This window comes from Nilaparvata lugens, chromosome 4, assembly GCF_014356525.2.
Source record: "Nilaparvata lugens isolate BPH chromosome 4, ASM1435652v1, whole genome shotgun sequence".
In the NCBI taxonomy this organism is placed as follows: domain Eukaryota; kingdom Metazoa; phylum Arthropoda; class Insecta; order Hemiptera; family Delphacidae; genus Nilaparvata; species Nilaparvata lugens.
Genome location: NC_052507.1, coordinates 17,332,848 through 17,356,520, shown reverse-complemented (window position 1 = coordinate 17,356,520; position 23,673 = coordinate 17,332,848). Strand labels below are relative to the sequence as shown.

Sequence of the window (23,673 nt, the reverse complement as noted above, 5' to 3'; positions counted from 1 at the left end):
CAAGGATTTTATCTAATAGATAATATATTTTGAATGTATTAACCGTCTGCTTGTAGAATCTACAACAAACAAAACTTCTTCATTCCTCTCAATTAAAAACGTCTCAATTCACAGTTATTTATAAATTAGTTTTAAAAAAATTAATAAAAAAATAGTTAATGTTCCTCTCCATTTTCATTCCTGACACCATAAATTGGTGGATGATTTATATAGATTTTTGTAGACTTTCAAACTAGGATTCCTTACTTAAATGATTTCAAGTATTGATGATATACTATACTCACCTTGAAACACAAGTATCTAGGAGGTGTAATGACCTCGCTGTTCATTTTGTGCCGGTTGCACAAAAGCCGATTAAATTTTAATCGAGATTAATTCCACAAGAACCAATCAGAAAAGCTGTCTTATCAAAAAGGCCTTCTCTGATTGTTTCTCGTGACATTAATTACGGTTAAAATTCAACGGACTTTTGTACAACCGGGCCAAATTATATTGGAATTCATGAACGAGGGAGACTCAATGTAGAATGTAATATTGCATGAGTTTTACTCCTATACTGACAATTGAAATTGATAATCCTCAAATCAATTCAAATATTTTAATTCAAATAAATTATTGCCAAACCATCGAAATTGACTTCTGAATGAGCGGCTTCCAATTTGTTTGCAGTCTCCGCGAGACTTTCCAATTAGACATTAGACCGACCTATCCTATCGATTCGGCAGTCATTATTGTTCGGGGCGGCGAGAGAATGTGGTGATGGTGAATAGTGCCACGACTAGAGCAATGGTCGGAGGCTCAGGTGTATAAGCCGTGGATGTTCTTTGAGCCAAGTTCATCGACCCAGCTGTGTAAAATGAAAAGGAAAGAGCACCATGCTGGAAGGCTCCATGTAATTCTCACCTCATCCGTCCACACCAAGGGAGAGAGAAAGAGAGAAAGTGTGTTGGTGAAAGAGATGGAAGGAGAGGAAATTAAAATCTATGGTCACAGAATGGAAGTCACGAATAAGTAGACATTACATACTCATTCAATAGACCCATAGTTCTCAACCTGTACTGAACGAAAAAACCTAGATACTTACATGGTGGTAATAATTTTAGCGCTACCTGTCAATGAAGACTTTATATCTGCAATTATTGACATTTCACTTTGACAAAAGTAGAGTCCAGCATGAGAAGAAACCTCGAATACAATATTTCTTAATGTGGAATGATGTTGAATTGGAAGGCTAAAGTATCATGAACAAAATTCAAGTAAGATCAAGTTGCTGCTTCAAGAAACCCAACATTTTTCATACTTTGAGAAGGCGCGAGAATAGTCTAAACTACAAAAATGTAAGAAAAAAGTGAAAATGAAAGAATTCCGTTCAAACTTGTGTCATAAAATAATGCTTTGAGCATTGCACTTGCTTTAAAGACTGCTTCAGTGTATCAAATGTAAATAGATTTAATATAATACTCCAGTACCTTATGCTATTGGCATAAGTTGGCCGGCAATAAGTTGATAACAGCCTAGAAAATGTAATTTTTATTTTCGTATTTAATAATTATTGAAAAATATAATGTTATAAATCGTTATTTTAGATTTTTTGACAATCTTGACGTTTGTTCTAGTTTCTAGACTCTACACTCGGAAGTTACAATGATTAGTATGGGCTAATTTCACACCAAGGCACACGTTTTTCAAAAAAATTTTAAAAATTATATTGATCGTTAGTTATTTAGGTTTGTTTTGACAAATTGGCTTCTAACACCTTCATAGTAAAAACCCCTTTAATTTCACCAGTCTGAACTAAAATATTGTCCCATAGACTGCTGCATCATGACCACTACTACGACTATCATTGGTTGGAATTGTTCCGTCCTACAAAATGGCGTCTGACTCATTTGTAAACGACCAATGAGAGTGAAGTGGTGTCTATTACGAAGAGGCTTGTGATTAGTCGAAGTGTGGGAGGAGGGATTTGTTTGCCGTAGTACCGTATTCCTTCAATAGAATGCAGCAATCTATGGGCCAATATTTTTGTTTGAACCAATGAAATTGAAGGGGCTTTTACTATGAAGGTTTTAGTAGCAAATTTGTCAAAACAACCAAACTAACGATAATTTAACGATCCATATAATTTTTAGCAATATTTTGCAAAACTCGCGAACTGGTTTGAAATTGGTCGTTACTTCCAGATCTAGTATCAAGATTGAAGCTTAAACAAACGTCAAATTTGTCAAAAAACCACAACAACCGATTAATAACAATTCAATTTTGTCGCTACTCCCAGATCTAGTATCTAGATTGAAGCTTAAACAAACGTCAAATTTGTCAAAAACCCACAACAACCGACATTTCAATTTTGTCGCTACTCCCAGATCTAGTATCTAGATTGAAGCTTAAACAAACGTCAAATTTGTCAAAAAACCACAACAACCGATTTATAACAATTCAATTTTGTCGCTACTCCCAGATCTAGTATCTAGATTGAAGCTTAAACAAACGTCAAATTTGTCAAAAACCCACAACAACCGACAATTCAATTTTGTCGCTACTCCCAGATCTAGTATCTAGATTGAAGCTTAAAACAAACGTCAAATTTGTCAAAAAACCACAACAACCGATTTATAACAATTCAATTTTGTCGCTACTCCCAGATCTAGTATCTAGATTGAAGCTTAAACAAACGTCAAATTTGTCAAAAAACCTCAACCAACGATTTATAAAAATTAAATTTTCTAGGATAATATTCTTTTCCCATCCCATAATACTCCAGATCTGAGTTCTGAGTATGCAATTCTGAGTATTCTGTATCGCACTTCACTACGGTAGGCTACATTATATTAAATTGGCTATTGAATCTTATAGTTTTGTACCAATTCTATGCTATTTTCTGATCTTTTAAATAATTATTTGTCTCTTTACTATAATAATTCGAACATTCCATTACAATCAAGTCATAATGACATGTAGACATTGTGGATATTGTCATAGATAAATATATGAATAAATACCATTCTCTCCATCTTTTCTCTATGATATTGTTTAGCTACCTTTGTACTGTAGCTCTATTCTACTGATGTTCGAGACAAAGATCATTCATTCATGAATATTGTTTAGGAAACAAGTAAGTATACTGATTGTTGTGTTTTTGTCATGTTTCAGGTAAGAATGCAGAGAATAGACGGCGCCAAACGCTTTGTCATTTTCTACCAATTTCGGAAAAGCCATCTTCACCTCGCAGGGTGTGTCAGTCTGGCATATTACTTCTTCAGCACATCCGGCCATTAAAAAGAATACAGACCGATACTCTCCTTCTCAGGTAAAATGAAGCATGTATAACCTAATGAATGGATGAATGGACGACTATCCATCCACTTCCACGAATAGACGTTCTCTCAGTTGACATGAGTGTGTGTTCGCCTGGATGAATGAGACGTCAGAGATTGTGGAAACATTATTTACAAGTCATTCGATTCACCTGTCATGTGTATTTTGTAGTTGGAATTGGAATTCCTGAGTGACTTTTCGACAGGAAGTTGTCTGCCTCTGGAAAGCTGGAACAGCATTCAATAGATAGAGTTTTGGAGATAGGGACTTTTCTGAAATATCAGCTGACTAAACTACTATGAGAGAGATAGCAAATATCTCCCCTTTCAAATTCGACAGCTAAACCTCTTTTAATAGCTAAGAAAATGCATATCATAAGTAATCATACATGTATAGGAAAGGGGTCTCCTATTTCTACATGGTTGAGTGGAAGAGGGGTATTTGGTGACCCTTATGGTGAAACTTCGTCAAGTCTTCAAATATAATTTTTTTACTGAGGATGATGATGGTAATTCTATTATAATCTTTTCTAAAGCAAATTATTTTTCTCTTATGTTAGATATACCTAAATCTTCTTCTTCTTCGATGGCGCTACAGCCCAAATCGAGCCCTGGCCTCCTCAATACTTATCTATGTTAACCCTTTGTCAGATATAAATACATATCAATTATTTTTATATGTAGAAAGCAAATGATTTAAAATCAAAGATTTCTACTATGAAAAATTCTATGATGAAAAATTATGCATTCCAACAATAAAATGAATCAATTTTGTTACATTGGAATTACGAAATAAAATGACCCAAATGCAGAATGGAGGTTGGAAAGAAAGGGACAGTAGTAAGAGGAGTTTACTGAATTGAGATTAAAAATTACAGATTCATATCATGATTGTGAACAATATTCTGTTGCTTTGAAAAGAAATTGAATTTCCATTTGAAGAAAATTGCAATTAAATTGGGTCTAATGTGAATCAAGATAGTATTTCTAGCACAAATTGAAAGAAAATGAATGAATGATCAACTCGAATATGTTACTGTTAATGAATTGAAATGAAGAATACCTTCCACTCTAATTTTGACTTCTATCGTGAATTGAAAAATGAGCTCCTAAACCATTTAATGTTCACAATTGGGAATTTTCAATAGTTCTAAACTAAATTTCATTAACAAAAAATATTCTAAACGATCTTTCCTCTTGCAGAACTTATGGAGAGTAGAAAGTGAGAGTAAAGCTCTTTCACATGTGCTATTTATATGTTAAGTTTCACTTTCAAAATGAAAATGATATTGCCAATTGATAATTATCTAGCCAAACATTTTTAAACAGTGTGAATTAGGTCGATTGGTTTCACATTGAGACAATACATCTAATTGCAACTTACGCTTTTGTTTCAAGTTCTCTTGAACCTTATACAAAATAATTACATGCAGATGAGTATCTTGAGAAGAAAGTCCCGTTTTCCTCACTCAATTTCACTATCAAGGTCAATTTATTGATAGAACGAAGTTTAGGATGATACAGAGATTAGCGGTTACCAGTGAAGTAGTTCATTAATGCCTTACATGGTTCTATAATTTAATGGTTGGAAGTAGTTATCTGATAATAGATACTACCAACAATTGAAATTAATTTAAAATCCATTACTTTTCACTATCTGCAAATGAGCTAGATCTCACTATCACAAATCATCTCATCTGCAAATGGTGTGGTTGCTCTAGGGAATGATTTATAGGGAAATGAGTTATTCAGTGACACACATGTTGATATTTTATAATCTAACGAATTAAAGTTATTATTACTTACTCTTACAAGTTATTACTCATAGTTATTATCACAAGTTTCCTCTGCTATTCAAACCAAATTCACAAATTTCAACCAAAATGAGGTCCTCTTCCAGGGGTCTCAGCCTCTCAGCGGAAGCATATTGAAGAGAATTGAAATAGAAATAAAATTAAGGTATCTTTTTTCTCTTAACGGGAAATAAATCGCCAAAGATGAATGACAACGTTTCCAATGAAATGACAACTTCTTCACTTGTTCTTACATGGAAATCATTTATTTATTTATTGTATTTATTCATCTATTGTACAAAATACTACATTCATAAAATAATATTATGACTTTGAAGGAAAACCTAGGCTGAGCCTGTAATATTTCTCTCCAAAAATTTTGATAGAATGGGTTAGATGCAGAATAGAACAGCAATCAGGTGGGCGGTAATTTTCAGAATGTAGGCTATGGTAGTACCTACCTCACATGGTAACATAGCCCAAATTATAATGAAATTCTATTACAATCGATTGTCTATGGCAAGAATTGTGCAAACCGCACTATTTTCATCATCTTCTTCACCAGAAGAGAGCCTATCTGTCGGGAGGTCTATAGGGCCTCCACCATAAAATACTGCCTCAGTCACGAGAATACCTTTTTTGGATTTCACGTTGATTAAGCGCAGAAGCCGTAAAGTGCAATAGCTTGTACTCTTGAGAAGCATGCAGAAGCATAAAGCCATAAAGTTGCTACCGTAGTACTCACAACTTTGCAATTATTGTCGGAACTATTTTATTTTGTCTCTCAGTATGGGTGGTGAAACTCAACTTATAGACTTTTGAGAGGAGATAACTGTACAGAAAAACGGATTCCCTAGCCTAGTTTGATTATGTAGTTGTTTATCTGGTGATATAAGTCAAGTTTATTTACATAAAGGATAGTCCAATTCTGGTCTGCATTCAATCATTGCTCCGGGAGAGTATAACCGTCTAACCATGTTATCAGAAGCTACAGTCACCTTTGTCGTTCTGTCTGATGTCAGGAGAGGTTGAAAAGGGGGCGAAACGAATTCAGCATCTCTCAAACACATTTGTAAAATTGAAATTAACAATTCTTCTGAAATGTTAAAAAAGATCTGATAAATATTTTTTGTGCCTGCCAGATTTTCATTTTGCTGTAGTTTAAAAATGGATCCATTACTTACTTTAAATAGACTGATAAACTCTTTTCAACTCATATTGTTATTGAAGAATCTAAAATAACATTCACATGAAGAATTTAACATTTCCATGTCAATTGGTAATAAAATTAGCATCCTCAACCATAGTTGAGCGATTGTCCCATTCGCTTGAACATGTCTTGGTCGTAGTAATCCATTTAAATGTATAAAAACATTAAGGCTTTACGAGCTCCTAACTAAAGTTGAAGATTTATTATTATCGTAATGAATAATATCAGTCAATAATTGGAAAAGTTCGTCAACGTAAAGACGTTAATGTACTGCGAATGTTATGTGAAGCCCGTATCCTACTTTCTACTCATGCCCAAGTTTTACCGTATCTATGCTATTCCATGACAATAGTACAGTATACTGTACTATAATCACTATAATGACAATTTTCTTTAGAAGGTAAGTGTCAATGATTGGCGCATCATCATTTGATGATGAATTGATAATGTGCGATAACAAGCCAAGATAGCGTTGGTGCTATTTCCCACGGAGATATTTAATCGCGTCGTGACTGCTTATCGTGACACTTGATTGAAAGAGGGAAATTTGTCTTCAATTTCTTCGGTCAGCTTTTCTTCTGAAACAGAGAGACTCATCAGTTATAGCTGATTTCAAAATTTGTCTCGCTTGTTTTTATATGCAAGTGTTGCTTGTTTTAGCATGCGCAAGCGGCGATAAAGGCTTTTCTCTACAGATTTAAATTTTATTACTATTGTCTCACTAAAAAATGTCAACATTATTCTTTTTCACACCTAGCCTATCAATGTTCGGCCATTTTTTATTTTCTGTCCTTAAATTCTCCATTCGTGTACAATGTGTCTGAAGCGTAGAAGCCATCCTATAACAACATGATATAAAAATATATCAAAAACATCTCTGTAAAATACAATGAGAATAAAAAGCTTATATTTGCACCATAAAGACACATACCGTATTCAATAATAGCAAGAATCTGAGATGAATTTTGCCATATATGGGAGCCCTTCATCTAAAATGAAAATGTTGTCATTTAATTCCATTCTCCACAAGAAATGATGAGTTCTATACAGTAATCCTATTTTCACGTACTATAACGATCTAATCCTGATATTCACTGTTGAAATTGACCTATATTATAGGTCTATTCATGTATTATCGTGGTACATCATCATCATCATCATCATCACCATCTCACTTGCAAGGATTAGGCTATTGCCTGTTCCGACTTGCAAACATCTTATACAGTAGTTAGTGAGTTGAAAAGAGTTTTAAAAATTAACATTCATACATGTCATTTATTGCCATTTCTTACGTGGCCTTCCAATTGATCTTTTACCTTCTGATCTATAATTATTTAATACTTGAAGGGGAAGCCTTTCTGCAGACATTCTTTTTATATAAGCCTTCCATTGAATTCGGTATTCCACAACTTTTTCATTAAAATTGAATATTGACAGCTCAGATCAGATGTCTTCATTTCTAAAATGATCAGCCCTTGGTTCTGCGGAGGAATCGCATCTCTGCCGCCTGCACTCTACTCTCTCGAAGTGGTTTCGTTGTAACCCACGACTCACTTCCGTAGAGGAGGACAGGAGCAGTCAATATTCTATGAAATTTCATTATGGTATTTCTCCTCACTTTCCTTCCCCAAGGTTCTGCTGATACTGCCACATACCGCTTGAAATTTTCCAATTTTCTTTTCAATGTCCAATTCTTCTTCATAACTGATTTAGCATCCCAAATATGTGTATCGTGATACTTGCTCTAATATTTTGTTGTCAATCACAATATTTTAGACCTGGTTGGATATTTAGTTGTGGTACCTGTACTATCTATTTTTCAACACAAGGCGAGAGGTCTATGTACTGTAATATTATTTTTTCAAGAAAAACTGTGAAATCTACTAGAAAACATGCAAACACATTCTGATAGATATTCTCAAACACATACATAGAAAGGCACATTTCCTACATTAGCCTACAATGTTATGCTGCAGTTATTTTCCCAACCAAGACTAACGTACAATACATGAAGAAACCTAAAAGAACGTTTCTTGCGTTACCCATTGCATTGTGAACCTTTTCTCAATGAAAACGTCATTCTTGCATGAAAAATTGAAAAGTATTGTCTTGCATTGTGACTCTTTACATTTTTCTTTGGTGGTCCATCAAATGCACTTGGAAATCTAGGACATACGATGATTGACAGCCAAGAACTGTAACTGAAAAACAAATATTCGGAGTAACAAATTTACTATCTAGGCTACCGGTTCAAGTAATCTACTGGTGATAAGTATGCACCACAGACGAAGGTTATCTCTTTCTCAGCTTACAAATGCAGTGGACTGCGACAGCAGGATTCAATCTTCTATGTAAATCAACAATCAATTGGTCGTCTTTTCAACAAATGGCTGCCGCTCATTCGGTTCTTGAATGGATCCTTATTCAGAGTGCTATTTGGAGGCCAACAGTTGAACGGGTTGGACAACAAAACAAGAATCCGGGTCAATCGGAGATCACTGAGTTTTTTTCTTATTTTTTAGTTTACTACACTACACTTTATAGTCTTACATAATTCACATACTGTAACCATAGAGAAAAGATAGCCTAAGAAGATATCCCATGGTATGTTTATGTTCCAAATTCAAAGCCAATTACTATCGAATACTGTCTATTATTACTGTTTTGGCCGGGTGAGAGAAAATGGCACAGTATGAGAGACAACCAGCGTCTCATAGCTTCACTAAAAAGATATACTTTCAACTTGGACTATCGGCTTGAAAAATTTGGAACATAAACGCCCTATAGCATGGCATATCTTCTTATGCTGTCTATTCTCAATGACGATGGAAAAGTGTCTCTAGGTGTACAGCTCTAGCTATCGAGCTCTATAGCTCTACATTGGTCTAGTCCTAGTCTAGTCTATTAATCCTTGATATTACTTTTTTACAAAAGCATAATTCCAAAAATAGATAAATTCCAATTCATAAAATTCTTCTTTTCTAAATATAGATATATTGACGGACCATGTTTAAAGTGAGAGTAAAAGTTACTCTTATTCGTCGAGCCACGATATGAAATTATATAGAATTATCAGTAGATTAATTAAATTTCTCGAAGTTGATCGAAAATTATTAGTTGAATTAATGATTCCGAATCCCAAGTTATAACTCAACTGTTCATTGAATAGCGTGAGTAAATTGTTCAACTGTAATAGTTTACATGAAAAAAAAGTTCATTATGATTTGTCTTGTTCAGGTTGAAACGATTGATAAGTTCACAGAGGGATTGGCTTATTGAGATGCCGTTGAGGCAGTACGGTACACCTGAAGGTAATTGCAGTGAATCATGAAAATCCCACGTTCTGTTAGCAAATAATACTGTACTACTGTAATAGAAGGGGTGAACGGCTCTCACGATAAATTCAAATGTGTAATTACTTGTAGTAATGTAAACATGGTACGATCACATACAATATAGCTATCACTGCAATAGTCTCTATCAATAGAACAGCTCTCTGGGAAGTAGAAGAACCAGCACTAGCATCAGTAGCAGATTCAGCAAATTTCATATAGCAGATAGTACCTCAAGAATCAACAGTCAAAACCTTCTCAATATAGCCTAGTAAAAGAAATATTACTGCATTTTGCAAACTGTTGGATCGTGAGAATTTTACAAAATTCGTTCATAGATTAATCGGACTACTTACGATGGGCTTCTATACTCTGGTATATAAGTTCAGGTCAAGGTGGATCAATTCTATTTAACTATATACAATACAGCTTAGAATACTTCAACACAACTACTCCTACTTAACATTCTGTTTCAATTGTATTTTGAAAACTTTAAAACCAACATACTACTGACCATCATCAGATGAGCATCGAAGTTTTCAGTTTTATACTAATAGTGCAAGTAGAGAAATATAATATAATATTGTATTTCTATTTTGAATTCATTGTGCGACAATATTGTTATCCTATAACATTTCTGATAACTGGATGTATTGAATTTTATACTCTATATTCTATTTCTAATACTCTATAATATAATAATACTCTAAATTGTATTTCTATTTTGAATTCATTGTGCGACAACTGTTATCCTACAACATTTCTGATAACTGGATATATTGAATTTCATACTCTATATTCTCTTTATATTTAATTCATGGATTAGGCATTAGGGTTACCCACCTCTTTATTCCTTTATCCAGAAGCTCAACAATCTTCAGCTTGTAGAGGTACTCTAATCGAATAGCCTTATACTTTATATTTTATAACAAACATGGTTTTATATTGTTACAACAATTTAAAGTTGTGATGATATCGTTACAGAAATAACTAAATAAAATTGTAAATATTATACCAAATGTAATAATTTGATTTTTTTCGTTTTTAGATAACTCAACGTCTACAGTCTCGACATCAGCCAGCACGGAGGCGGCTCTAATGACGGAGAGTGCAACAAGTCCCTCGCCAGGGCCACCGCCCGATCCTCCCAACTCAACATTAACAGCTGCGGTGCCCTCTGCTGCCCCCACTGCACCAACCACCCCCACCCCTTCTCCCACATCCGGCATGGTGGACCACAGTCCGAGTCCCAAGAGCCGCGCCCTCAACCTCACCGAGCCGCCTCTCGATGATGTCTCCATGGACGATGACATGGAAGACGAAATTGATGTGAGTACACTCCAGAATATTAGTAGCATTACTAGAAATTATTGTGAAAACAATAATTGTTGACCGTGATATTATTCGATAAAGAATGAAAACAAAATTTAAATTGTCAACCACTTTTTATTATTATAAATTATTATAATATATACAGAACCAGGTTGACAATATATACATGAGTGGTTGACCATTTAAATTTGTGTTTTCATTATGGAAAAGTACCACATCACTCACAACATAACTGTAATGTTGTTCGATAAAGTATAGGTTTTTGAGATGATCGGTTGCCACCTACAAGTTGACAACTTTGTAAGGAGGAATCAAGAAGACGGGATGACAACATGACGCGAGCGAGTGAAGTGAAACTCAGTCGTTTATGGACCCGAATGGTTATCAACTATCCAAGGAGATGCAATGTCCTTCACAGTCACTTCATCGAGATCTCAGTTGATCGAGAATCAGTCCGGGTTGGCAGCTTCAGTACGTCCAGTATTCATTTCATCAGTTCCTGTTGCTTTCAGGAATGGTTGACAACTATCCAAGGAGATGATGTGAGTTGATCAAGAATCAGTCCGGGTAGGCAACTTTAGTACGTCCAGTATTCATTTCATCAAGTTTCTGTTGCTTTCAGAAGGTCCAGTGGATACAGTTTAATTCTAAAATTTTCAAATAATACCAGCATAATTTCCTTTCAAAAACCTAATCCCTATACCCAGTCTCTAACCTTTGATTAGCTTCTCCCTAGTTCATTTTCACCAATCCCTAACAAATCAAACGTCTGCAGACATATGCAGACAGACTGTGTGAGTTGCAGCATTCTAACATCTGGGGTGCGATTTTCCTCTGTCTGTCTGAGACATATGCTTGCTCCTGTGTGAGTTTGCTAAGATGAAATAAGGTTAAAACTACGATCAGTGCCCATAATTGTTTCATTAAGATTCACTTCAATTGACGAAGTAATCTAAGAAAATGCTCTACTCAGTCAATATGACGTGCCCCTCGTTCTATACTGATTTAGGTCAATAGGTGGTGATTTGAAATTAAAATGAAATACGTTTTAAGGACACGTCAAGTATCATATCATTTTCTATAACTATGATACCTATAATATAACTACAGTGGTGTATTTAGATTTGACTTTGTTCTAAACTAAATGTGTGTTCTATTACGGAGAAGCATTGGGTCAATTGAATAAAAACTAGGATCTAGTGACTAGCAACTAGTCATTGGTTCTAGCCAAGGTACCTAGAATGCATGTATTCTAGGTACATTGGATCTAGCTATACAAATAAGATAATTCAGCTGACTCGAATCCTACATTGGCTTGAAAATGACCTTTAAGAACTAGCAATTGCTAGCTTTCATTCAATTGACATATTACCATATTCTTTGTTTAGGAGAACAAATCGATGAGCAACATGAGCCGATGCATGCCGGGTGAGACGTTCGAACGCAGCTGCGACGAGACGTGCACGTGCGAAGATGGGGGCGTGTCGTGTCGGCCACGTGCCGCGTGTGTCGCGCCCTACGTGCGACCACAGCCCGACAGTGCCTGTCATCAGATGCCCTCCGACCACGACCCTTGCTGTGTGCTCATGCACTGTCCCGACAAACCAGGTCAGTCCTCAGCCCACAATAAGCTAATAATTCATCAAAAAATTAAAAGAACAATACTGATGTTAGTTAGGTAATTATAATTATAGTCTGTCAAATTCCATTTCCATAACTGTGTGTCAAATCAAAAGCTTGAACATTCTCAACAAATTGTAAACGTCGAGGAGGCGTATCTGATAAGATTATCGACGTCGTTCTCAACAAAACAAGCAATAGCTGCCCCCTGAAAATCACAAAAATTCTACAGTAAATGGAAAACAAAATCAAAAGTATGATTTGGCACACAATCTACACACAATCGTAGTGATTTTTGAACACTCAAATCAATCGGCAGATGAATAAATGAATAAATCAAAGATTGATAAATCTACATACAACTAAGTGTCAAAAGTGTTTCACAGAATCTTAAAGAGTTGTTAATTGTTCAATATATAAACCTTAAATATTTATTGAAGACATATCATTTTTTTCAATCACGATCAATACAAGGATCAATGGAATCCTAGAAAAGACATCAATTTAGTCTCTACTATGAACTTCGCCTGGTAAAATTTTGCATGTAAGGATAATAAGAAGCAGGAGCACTGGAGTGGAGATAAATCAATCATGACACGGTATTTGGAGAATAGTACCCATTTGACACGAAACTGAATCAAAATTAATTCTCGGAGACTCTAGTAAGTTACAATATTAATAATGTTGGCAGGCACCTCAAATGTATTTTATCTATAAAAAAGTAGTTAACCATCTCATGTGCAATACTGATCCAGGACCTACATTGATTTCAGCTTCATCATAAAAAGTAAACAAGTTGATCAAAATAAAATGAGCATCCGGTGGCAAAGTTGAAGACATTCTCTATATACTCAGCTATGAATACCTGAGTAGCCTTCACCACTATCTCAGTAATAACGCTACCTGTGCACTGACTGGTGTGCCGTTTTCTCACGAGTTAGTAAGAAGGTCATGCAGACGTAATTTTCATGATGATGAGAATAATTGCAGTTCGTTGATCTTATCGCTGTTAATCCAATGAAAAATGAGATCACTCTCAACTTACGATTCTTTAGAATCCAAATAACTCGGACAAATTGATCACTTTTGCCGCTTTCAGTTGCAGGTGAACATAGAAATTCTTATTTCACACAAGTAGGCTTACATTTACTTTGTTATCATCACGAAACTTCAGTTTTTTAACACATTATGGAAATGAAAATTTATGATTTTAAACTTTATGTCAGTAAGAGTATATTAACATTCTCCATTCTTTTCCACAATACAACAACATACTGAAGTTCCTACTTGAATATTGTCAATTTTACTTTTTATTTCAATTATCCTTTGTTAGCCTTAGCCTTAGCTTTTAATTTATTTTAACTTTTTCTAAACATCCAGTCTACCGGTCTACCTTGATTCAGTACAGTATTGATTTTGAATTTTAAAGATCACAAGGATTGAAGAATTATGGAGTGCATAATTCGAAAATTATGTACGGTTTCCAAAACCTCCTGCAAAAAAATTGGAGAGGAACATTGGATACCTACTTACTGTAGGTAGGTTCAATATAACTCAAGGAAAACCTTTCTAGGCTAGATCAGTAGTTCTAGTCGGCTAGTCGCTGAATATAGAGAGTTGCTAGCTTGAAGAGCAAGGTACATCTATGGCAAATGTAAGAGAGTTTCCAATGTTTCTCGTAATATCAGGGCTATTTTCATAAGTCAGTCTCTGTAAGATTATTTTTCACGTTACAATTATTTATTAATGGCTGCAATTAAGAATGGATGGCTGTGGCTAACATACTGTCCTCTGAATAGTTCTAAAAAGGAACTGACTTGCCTTTTATGAGCTCTCTAGATCTGCAATAGATGAATGAGAATAATACCATAGAGAAACAATAGCGTAAGTAGATATCCCATGGTATAGGGAATTTATGTCGCAACTTTTACTGTTATCTCAAGCCGATTACTGTCGACTATTGTCAGTTTTCACTTTTTTGTTGGGGCGATAGTGTATGATCGGCACAATTTGAGAGACTACCAGCGTCACACAGCTACATAGGAAATAACTACGTGAACTATCGGCTTGGGATAACAGTAAAAGTTGCGACATAAACGCCCTATACCATGGGATATCTACTTATGCTATCGTTTCTCTATGATAATACTGACTTATCATGCTTTCAATTGAATTACTGTATTGCGTAATACAACGACTATATTATTTTTTGGCAATTCTTCTACAGCAGCCTACTTATGTAGAAGCTATTAATTTGTTGGTTTGAGATGTAGATAGTTTGAGAGATAAATTTGCTTTTTCATTATTACTGTTCACTCAAATTTCCTTGTTGATTCAGTGGAATGTGGAGCTTTTCTTTTGCGCCGCTAATACAAAAGGAAGTAGTTATAAGCTCTTGTTTTTTTCAGAAGGTGAAAGTCCAAAAATGAACAACAAATGCAATTACAAGAATGAGACTTACAAAGTCGGTGAGACGTTCAATGATGCTTGTGAAGCCACCTGCACATGCGAAGATACGCTTCACGTCTCTTGTAAACCAAGGCAAGTATAACTAATTTATTCAAGTTTTTGTCTTCTCATCTCTTGATAGGAGAATGGCGATTCTTCTGCAAACAATTCGGCAGGAAGAGTTTGGAGCTCTTTCTCTGCCTTCCGCTGCCGCCTCTGCCGCCTCTGTATCAACATGCAACAACAACACAACATTGTTCAGTTATAGTCATGACATAATAACGAAAGCATGCTTTATAGCCTGATTTCTATTTGATTGAAAAATTGTATGTACCGTAGTCAAATCAAAAATCAAATCGAAGATTATTCATCAAAAACAATTACAATATAAATTTGAATACTATAAAAGTTAATACAAATAAAACAAAGCAGTTTTATGCATTGAATAATTTCTTAATAGGCATAGATAATTCAATGAATAAATTTAATATACACTCCACTATAAATGATATGTGTTGGGGTATAAGTTATTAGTTGCTTGTTATAATTACTATTTACAAACTTCATTCAGTGATATAGGATTAAAGTTTTTTTCATATTGAAATCAGTATGAAATGATAATACAAATAAAATTATGAAATTAGTAATTGACCGATCGAAGAGAGGTCTAAGATTCAAGTCGACGGTTTGGCATTTCTCTTAATGTTTAAATGTTTGAATTTTTAAATGTTTTCATGTTGCGCATTTACGGCGAAACGCGGTAATAGATTTTCATGGAATTTGACAGGTATGTTCATTTTTAAATTGCGCGTCGACGTATATACAAGGTTTTTGGAAATTTTGCATTTCAAGGATAATATAAAAGGAAAAAGGAGCCTCCTTCATACGCCAATATTACCGTAAAAATCAGACTATAGAATTATTCATCATAAATCAGCTGTCTAGTGGACGATAATACTACCCGTTCAAAAACATAGAACATCTTGAAAATTGTATCTTTCCATCAACGTTGTAGCCAGTTGCAGCCAGACCTGATAACAGCGCTCACACTCACATTCCGGGACGACACGTCACGGTACGATATAGGACAGAAAGCTCTATGTTTATTTAGGATTTTTTCTAGACATTTTTAATTGATGAATTTTTTATTAATTTTTGAAAAAAAAACATAACAACAGGTCAATGTAACTCACTGAGCGCGAGGTCTACTCTAAATAATTAGAAAGTTGATTTAAAAAAAAAAATAAAAACTAGTATAGGAAAAGAATGAAGAATGAATAGTTTAAATATTTACAGTCTAACTAAATTTCACAATTTCCTACTCCAATATCAACTAACCAGGAAAATAAACTTTTCTTGAACTTGTGTCTATAAAATTCTTCTCTAATGTTACTTGGTATTGAATTGTAAATTTTTGGTCCCAATATGTAGTTTCTTTGTACAAATGTAGTGTTCATCCTTGGTACTATTTATAAAAGTTCGTGTTTCTCTGCCTTGTTTGATGGTTATGATGGTATAGTGAATTCAGAATGTGTAGATCAATGTAGATGATGTCTTATAAATATAGATTTGATTAAGTTTGTAGAATAATTTGACAAAAATGAGGATTAAAGATATATTTTTCAAATACGATTGTGATAGAAAGACGGTTGTGACAAACTTCTAGTCTTTTCTTTTCAACTGTATGCCCACATTCGAAGAATAAGATAAGTTCAATTATAAACAGGTGGTTGTGATAACTAAGGGCCGGATTCCGAGCTCGGGATGCAGGTAAGTTCTAGACTTTAAATAGCTGGAGTCAGAAAATTGGCTTTCCAAAACGGGGCGTAGTCGCAGTAAATAGTTGCAGCAAAATAAATCTTTATTTTCTCATTTCTATAATTGGAAATGTTTTTCCTTGACGATATGAAACATTCCTAAATAATTTAAAATAGCTGAAACTCTACACTACTTTCTCTTTATTTTATTTTGTGTTCAATTTCATAGTTTTTCGAAATTTAATTTAAACGTGACTTTGACAATGACTACAACCACGCCCCGTTTCGAAAAGCCAATTTTCTGACTCTAGCTGTTTAAAGTCTAAAACTTAGCTAAATCCCGAGCTCGGAAACCGGCCCTTAAAATCTTATCATCGATTGTTGTTTCACATATAGGCCTATTGCAGATTTATTCACTTTTAACACAATGTGTAAACAGAAATTTGTAAGCAGAAAATAACACATTTCCATTCATTTTTTGGCGTTTGAAATTTATTATTACTGATTACTAATTGAACATTTTAATTTCAGATGTGAACCAGTGAAGAACACGACTTCGGACAGTTGTGTGGCGGTGCCTGACTCGTCTGATCCGTGTTGCACGGTTGTCTTGTGTGACGTCAGCGTGCAAGATCATGATGTCACAAAGCCAGGATCTACTGGTAAGCATTGTATGCAAGAAGTGGACATAATTTGTAGTCATTATTGAATTATCTCAACAAATATTCATTCTATAGCTATTTCAAGTTTCTCATACCAGACTATCTTCTACTGGTATGGAATTCATTTTCTAATGAATTAATAATCAAATTCAATAATTAAATATAACGTAGCTATTCCATTCAATCAAATTTAATACCATCTAAAAGGTAAAGATTATTTAGACAAAATCTTGTTCAACTTTTCAATCCATTACAGTCACCTAACAACAAGACGTAGGTACTTACACTTAAAATCACTTTTGTATGGGCTACTTGATTAAAACTAATAAAAACAATTCAATTATGAAGTAGTCTTTTCATTTGAAACATTTTTAACACTTTAAACTTAATGAAACTTGAAAATAGCCAAAGTAGGCCGAAACTAGTTGATGAAATTGTTTAAAGTTTTAAAATGTTTAAAACTCAACTCTTTGGTTAACTAACGTAAGGCAAGTAACATTACATTTATTTACAGGAATTAATGAATCAATACTTGGATTTCAATAAAGATATCAAAACACTCTCCAATGATTAAAAGGGTGGTCTACTTCATGTTTTATATTGTACTTAAACTTCTATACAAAAGAACACATTATTTTAGACTAAAGATATTATTATCTATTACAGTTCTTGAAAATGTTTTTTGTTCCTCTACCAATTATTGTCATGTCATGATAAAATATTTTATTATAAATAAGTTGAGAAATTAATGAATAATAAATGGATAAATTTTTATGTTTATCAATAATAAAATACTGCAAATTATTTATTGAATTCATCAATATTTGAACTATCTACTATTTCGGAAACTTGAACGTAGACATTTTCATTCCATCCACTTGATGGTTAGAGACAATTATGAATTATTAAGTAAGTTAATAAGTAATGATTACTATTTTTAAATTTTAAATTATCATTTTTTATTTACTCATTGTATGTTAGTGGCGACCTCTCTGCATACAGTTTTGGCTCTCATTCGGAGTTGATCCAAATATGCCAACACACCATTGTGAAACTACCATTACTAATCAAAGAGTAAATTTCTACTATTTCAAAAATAGTGTATTATACTCACGTTTTCCTTATTGTTTCTCTTTCTTTTTCTACTCCAATTCTTGAAATGTTGTGAATTACTGTACAGTAATCAAATATTATGAAAATATCAATTTATGAATTGTACAGTATTCCATTTCAATGATGTAAGTTATTATATAAAGATATATAAAACAATATAATATATTATGAAGATTTGGGTCATATATAGCATATTGCTTTCATTTTCCAGGACCTGAGGATGGTTCAGAAGAGATGGGAGAGTTTCAGCTATTATCAGCAATCGCAGTGAACAGTACATCGGTGAAACTGAACTCGTCTATGAAATTGTCGGGCAAAAACTGGAGCGTGGAGGTGAGTGAGGATGACACAACATGGAGGCCAGCTATGGCTACCCAGGGAAGCACTGTCTTGGGCTTGGAGCCCGGCAAAACCTATCACATCAGGGTGAAAATAGATGGCAAAACTAGTAATGCTGTCTCTGTCACTCTGCCTATCATGAAGAAGGTTGGAAGCACCTGCGAGTACAAGGGAAAGAACTACACAAGAGGTTTGTGGGATTTATTATCCATTTTAAGTTAGTACAGATAAAATTAATCAATTCTACTATGATTGGCCAACAACAATAATTATTGTAGCATTGCTGCTAACCGGTTTACCTTAAACAGTGAAAAGACACAAACCATTGTCTTCAGCCTTAGGAATGGGATGCAGTATGAGTTCCCTCCTGTAAAGCTCTTGGGCTTCCATCTTGATAGGAAACTTTCTTGGAGGGAGCATATATAGAGTGTCTGCTGCAGGTTGAACAGAGTCCTGTTTCTGCTGAGGAACCTGAAGAGCTGTGTTCCCGAGGCATATCTCCGTATGAGCTACCATGCGTTCTTCCACAGTGTGATGTCATATGGCATCACACTCTGGGGTTGAGCTGCTGAGGTGGGGGCTGTCTTGCTGCTACAAAAAAAAGGCTGTGAGAATTCTGTGTGGTGCTGGATACCTAGCCCCTTGTAGGCCACTCTTTGTTAAGCAGCGTATTTTGACTGTGGTGTTGGCCTCTTCATTTTCAGGTCTGTGATTGGGGCAGTTGGGGAGGTGGGTGTCCTGCCTACAAGGGGTGATGTCCATGGGCATAATACCCGTAATAGGAATAGGCTCGACCTCCCGTATTGCAGGCTTGGAAGAACTCAGGTTAGTTCGGCTTACATGGTGGGAAAGATCATCAACAAGCTACCCATTACAGCGGGGACTCTGCCACTGGCAAGCCTGAGGAGAAAGTTGAGGCTGTTCCTTGAGGATCACCCGTTTTATGCGCTGAATGAGTTTTTCAGTTGTGAAAGTGCTGCTTTGGAGCGGTATTTTACTTGATGCCTGCTCTTGCCTTGAGTGCATGCTTATTCTTTCATTTTTAATGACTTGTCTATCTGTGCCCATCCAATGTGGTTCACATTATGGACAGAAACAAACATAATAATAATAATAATAATTGGATCTGATTATCTAATAGACGTATCTTTTATCGAATTCAGACTTGCAGCTCAACCGTAAAATATGCAGCACACATAAACCAATTCACTCAAACCTACCTACTGCTCAAAACAATAAGATAATCAAAAAATGATATTTTCTCAAAATCTTGAAAAATACCTGTATTTTTCCTAGAATTATATAATTTACACATCTTTAGGCACATACACTAATGTACTTCTGCCAGCGAAAAAGCGCGTTATATATTATTTTCTCGTGTGAATTATCCTTAAAACCAAACAATATTCTCTTTAACTAACTTAAGAGTGTTGAAAGGAAAAATAAAGTTCATCCGACGACAAAGTATGAACTATATTCGTTTCCATTCTCAAATAACAATAATGATATAAAAATAATCATATAATTAATGTTATGATTTAATCTCAAAATTTATGCAGTCATAAAAAAGTGGAAATATCAAGAGAGTTCATATTCCATAAATAGGAATTAGAATCATTTTTATTTTTTTTTTCATTAGAGAAGAACCTAATGATTTATGATCTACATGGAATAGAAATGTACCAATAAATCATGTTATCATACAAATAACAAATGAGACTGTTTTCCTGTCTCACTCTCTGATTTAATATTTAATATATGCTAGAAGGTAGTGGTAGAAGCACAGTCCATAATCTATTTGAATCTGTGATTAAAGTTGAAGTGTTTGGGAATCTAAAATTATAAATTCTAATTGATTTGATGGGAAACATAGATTTACTTAAAAATCGATTATGGCTTTATCTATTCTGTTTCAAGAAGCACCATGTGTACAGCTCGATTGATTTCCTTACATTTTTCCCTACAATTCAGTAGGTTTCTGATACATCTCAACATACATTTCCCTATCTGGTTTCCCTATCTGATTCACATCATCTTTGTAAATTCAGGCGACGAATTTCACGACGGTTGTAGTGCATTCTGCATATGCAGCAAAACAGGAGTGGAATGTGCCACGATAGAATGCCCGACTGATTTCGGCCTGGATGTTCTGGACCCTCACTGTCTGGCATGGGAGACGCAGCCCTCCAACTTCGTCCCCAATCCACCCAATTGCTGCCCGGAAACTGTGCGATGCAAGGATAACGGCTCGTGCATCTATGCTGGAGAATCGTAAGAAGCCATACTCTACTTTTAATCTTAAATTTAAATTCTCTATTCTTAATGTTTGAAAATCGTTGTTTTAATCATCAATCATAAAAAATATACAATCATAATGTTGATTTTACATCGATATTCAACCATGTACCGTATCTAAAAGATTAGAAGAGAAAGAGATAAAAGTAGAGTATTTGGAGTGAAATCTTTCCAAGGGAGGGTAAATGTGACTGAGTATTATTTATTCCTTATATGGCATGATTGGAGATCATTTATTCTCAAATTGAATGATGGATTTTTAATACTAGAGAACTAGAGATAGTTTGTCAAAAATTACTCGTCTTGAGTTTGATAATGATGATGACATTCTGACAATAAACTGACATTGAAATTATGAAAATAAACATATTGATAATTAGACTGAAATAAAATATTTATCACTATTTAACAACTGCAATTCACCTCCAACAGAAAGATTTCTAACGTTGACAGTGCAAAGAATCTTATCAATCACTAAATGGGCTCATTTTTATTATTATAAGGTTATAAAAACTTCACATCAAATTGAAAGAAATTGTGCCCTCGAAACATTCCAAATTAATAGGTCTAATGGCATAGCCACCTCTAATACAGGTATTAGAGGTGGCTATGCTAATGGTCTATAGATTCTGAGTCTGAGTTGTGGCCTTCAACACCGTATACTCTAACAAAATTGGCTACTTCTTGCGATTGAGAAACATTTCACGCATATATCTATTGATAAAGTCTATGGAATTTGAAAATAAATTTCAATACACCCACGTTTATTCATTTCTAAATTCAAAATCAAATTCTATTCGACGAACAGATTTTCCGACTGTGCCAGTATCCAAACAATATTGACCATGTGCAACTCAAGTTTACCATTGTTTTGTATATAAATCATGTTTGGGATTGTATTATGCATAAATCCTCTTTCTAACAGTAAACAACTCTAACAGTAAAATAACAACTCGTACATTCATCACTCGTTAAATTCGTTGATAATCACTTTTTCAATACTTTTGACACAATTTTCTCTATTTTCTTCTTCTAATAAAACAGATTCCCGAACTGGGCAGACATTCCGACAAAGCTGACGGGCTGTGAGCAGCGGTGTTTCTGCGAGATGGGCAACGTCACGTGTCACGCTGCCTGCCCCCCTGTACCCGCCAACCCCCCTGCTGACCTGCCCTGCATGCCCGAGCAAGCCATCCTCACGCACCCCCCTGGCGAGGACTGCTGTCTCTACTGGCTCTGTCCTCAGCATCCTCATGGTGAGGCCACAATAATCAACATTATTCACATCTGCTTTTTGGTCGTTTCTTTACTGTCTTCATAATTCACTCAAAAGGTGGAAATTAATGAGAAATTGCACTTTTTTAAATGCTAATTAATGAATAATTATCATTAAACGAAAATCCAAATTGAATGTTGTAAATCACCCCCGAAGACTTCTGCTACTGCAAATATTGACAACAGGGTTAACAGCTAAATGGAAATTTGATGAGAGATACTGTACTATCCAAAAACTATTCGATTCCCGGGCTGGCAAATAATTTTTGAATAGTAGTTCTCATCGATTTTCCATTTAGCTGTTAATCCTGTTGTCAATATTTACAATAGTAAGTCAAAATTGAGAACCTGCTGACGCATGTTCAATAAATTCAAATAAATAAAAACTAAATTTTTATGAATACATACTTCATTTCTATTTAGAAGAGCTTTAACTGACGCTTACCCGAATCTTGTTTTGGTCAAAAATGGAGTTGGCCAGTTAACAATCAAGCATACCCGACGATTCCGTTTTGGCCCTAGGCTATACATTTTTGACCAGACTAGGCATTTCTTCAAAAATGCTTTCAAATCTTATTTTTTTGAAATCTCATCAGTTAGGCTAATCATGGATTCTTATGATCATAAATCACTAAAATTTATGTTTGGTGCCTAAATCTATTGATACCTACTATGCCTGCAATAGTCATGCTATGAATGTAACTACATTTATATGGATATGCGAATCATTCTCTCAAAAAATATTAAGTCAATGGTACATCTCTTCTAAATTCTTTCCTTTCATTCACTTCACAATTCATCAAGAGTGGCATGCTATTTTTGAAAATTTGCAAAAATCATTTCAACAATTAAGTTCATTGTGTTCAAATTCTAACACAATACACTATCTCACTCCAATCATGAAAATTATTTTATTTTGCAACTCAAAATTGGTATGATTGTCAGGCTGGTAAATGATAAAACTGAAGCGTTTTTAAAATTGGTAAAGTTACATTGTATCTTCCATTTTCTTCCCTACTCAGGTAGAATTGAATTTCTATAAATTAGCAGATTATGAAACCAGTGTGTCACGTTTAAATGAGGATCAGCACTGTATCAATCCATTCAGATGGAATTTAAGCACTGGGAATTTTCATGCTCAACTTTTTGACTAATGTGACTAACATCATCAGCAATCAGC

At 34.6% G+C, this 23,673-nt stretch overlaps 1 protein-coding gene across 5 annotated transcripts in view; it reads left to right on the top strand.

Moving 5' to 3' along the window:
- Positions 1–23,673, top strand: part of LOC111045243 (putative epidermal cell surface receptor) — a 93,214-nt gene that overhangs the window by 51,870 nt on the left and 17,671 nt on the right. For all 5 annotated transcript variants that reach the window (XM_039426778.1, XM_039426779.1, XM_039426777.1 and 2 more), the window contains exons 2-8: positions 10,701–10,981; positions 12,373–12,592; positions 15,013–15,145; positions 17,341–17,471; positions 18,796–19,113; positions 20,972–21,194; positions 22,263–22,474. In XM_039426778.1, coding sequence (XP_039282712.1) covers positions 10,701–10,981; positions 12,373–12,592; positions 15,013–15,145; positions 17,341–17,471; positions 18,796–19,113; positions 20,972–21,194; positions 22,263–22,474 — 1,518 coding nt within the window. The remainder of the gene's footprint in view (positions 1–10,700; positions 10,982–12,372; positions 12,593–15,012; positions 15,146–17,340; positions 17,472–18,795; positions 19,114–20,971; positions 21,195–22,262; positions 22,475–23,673) is intronic.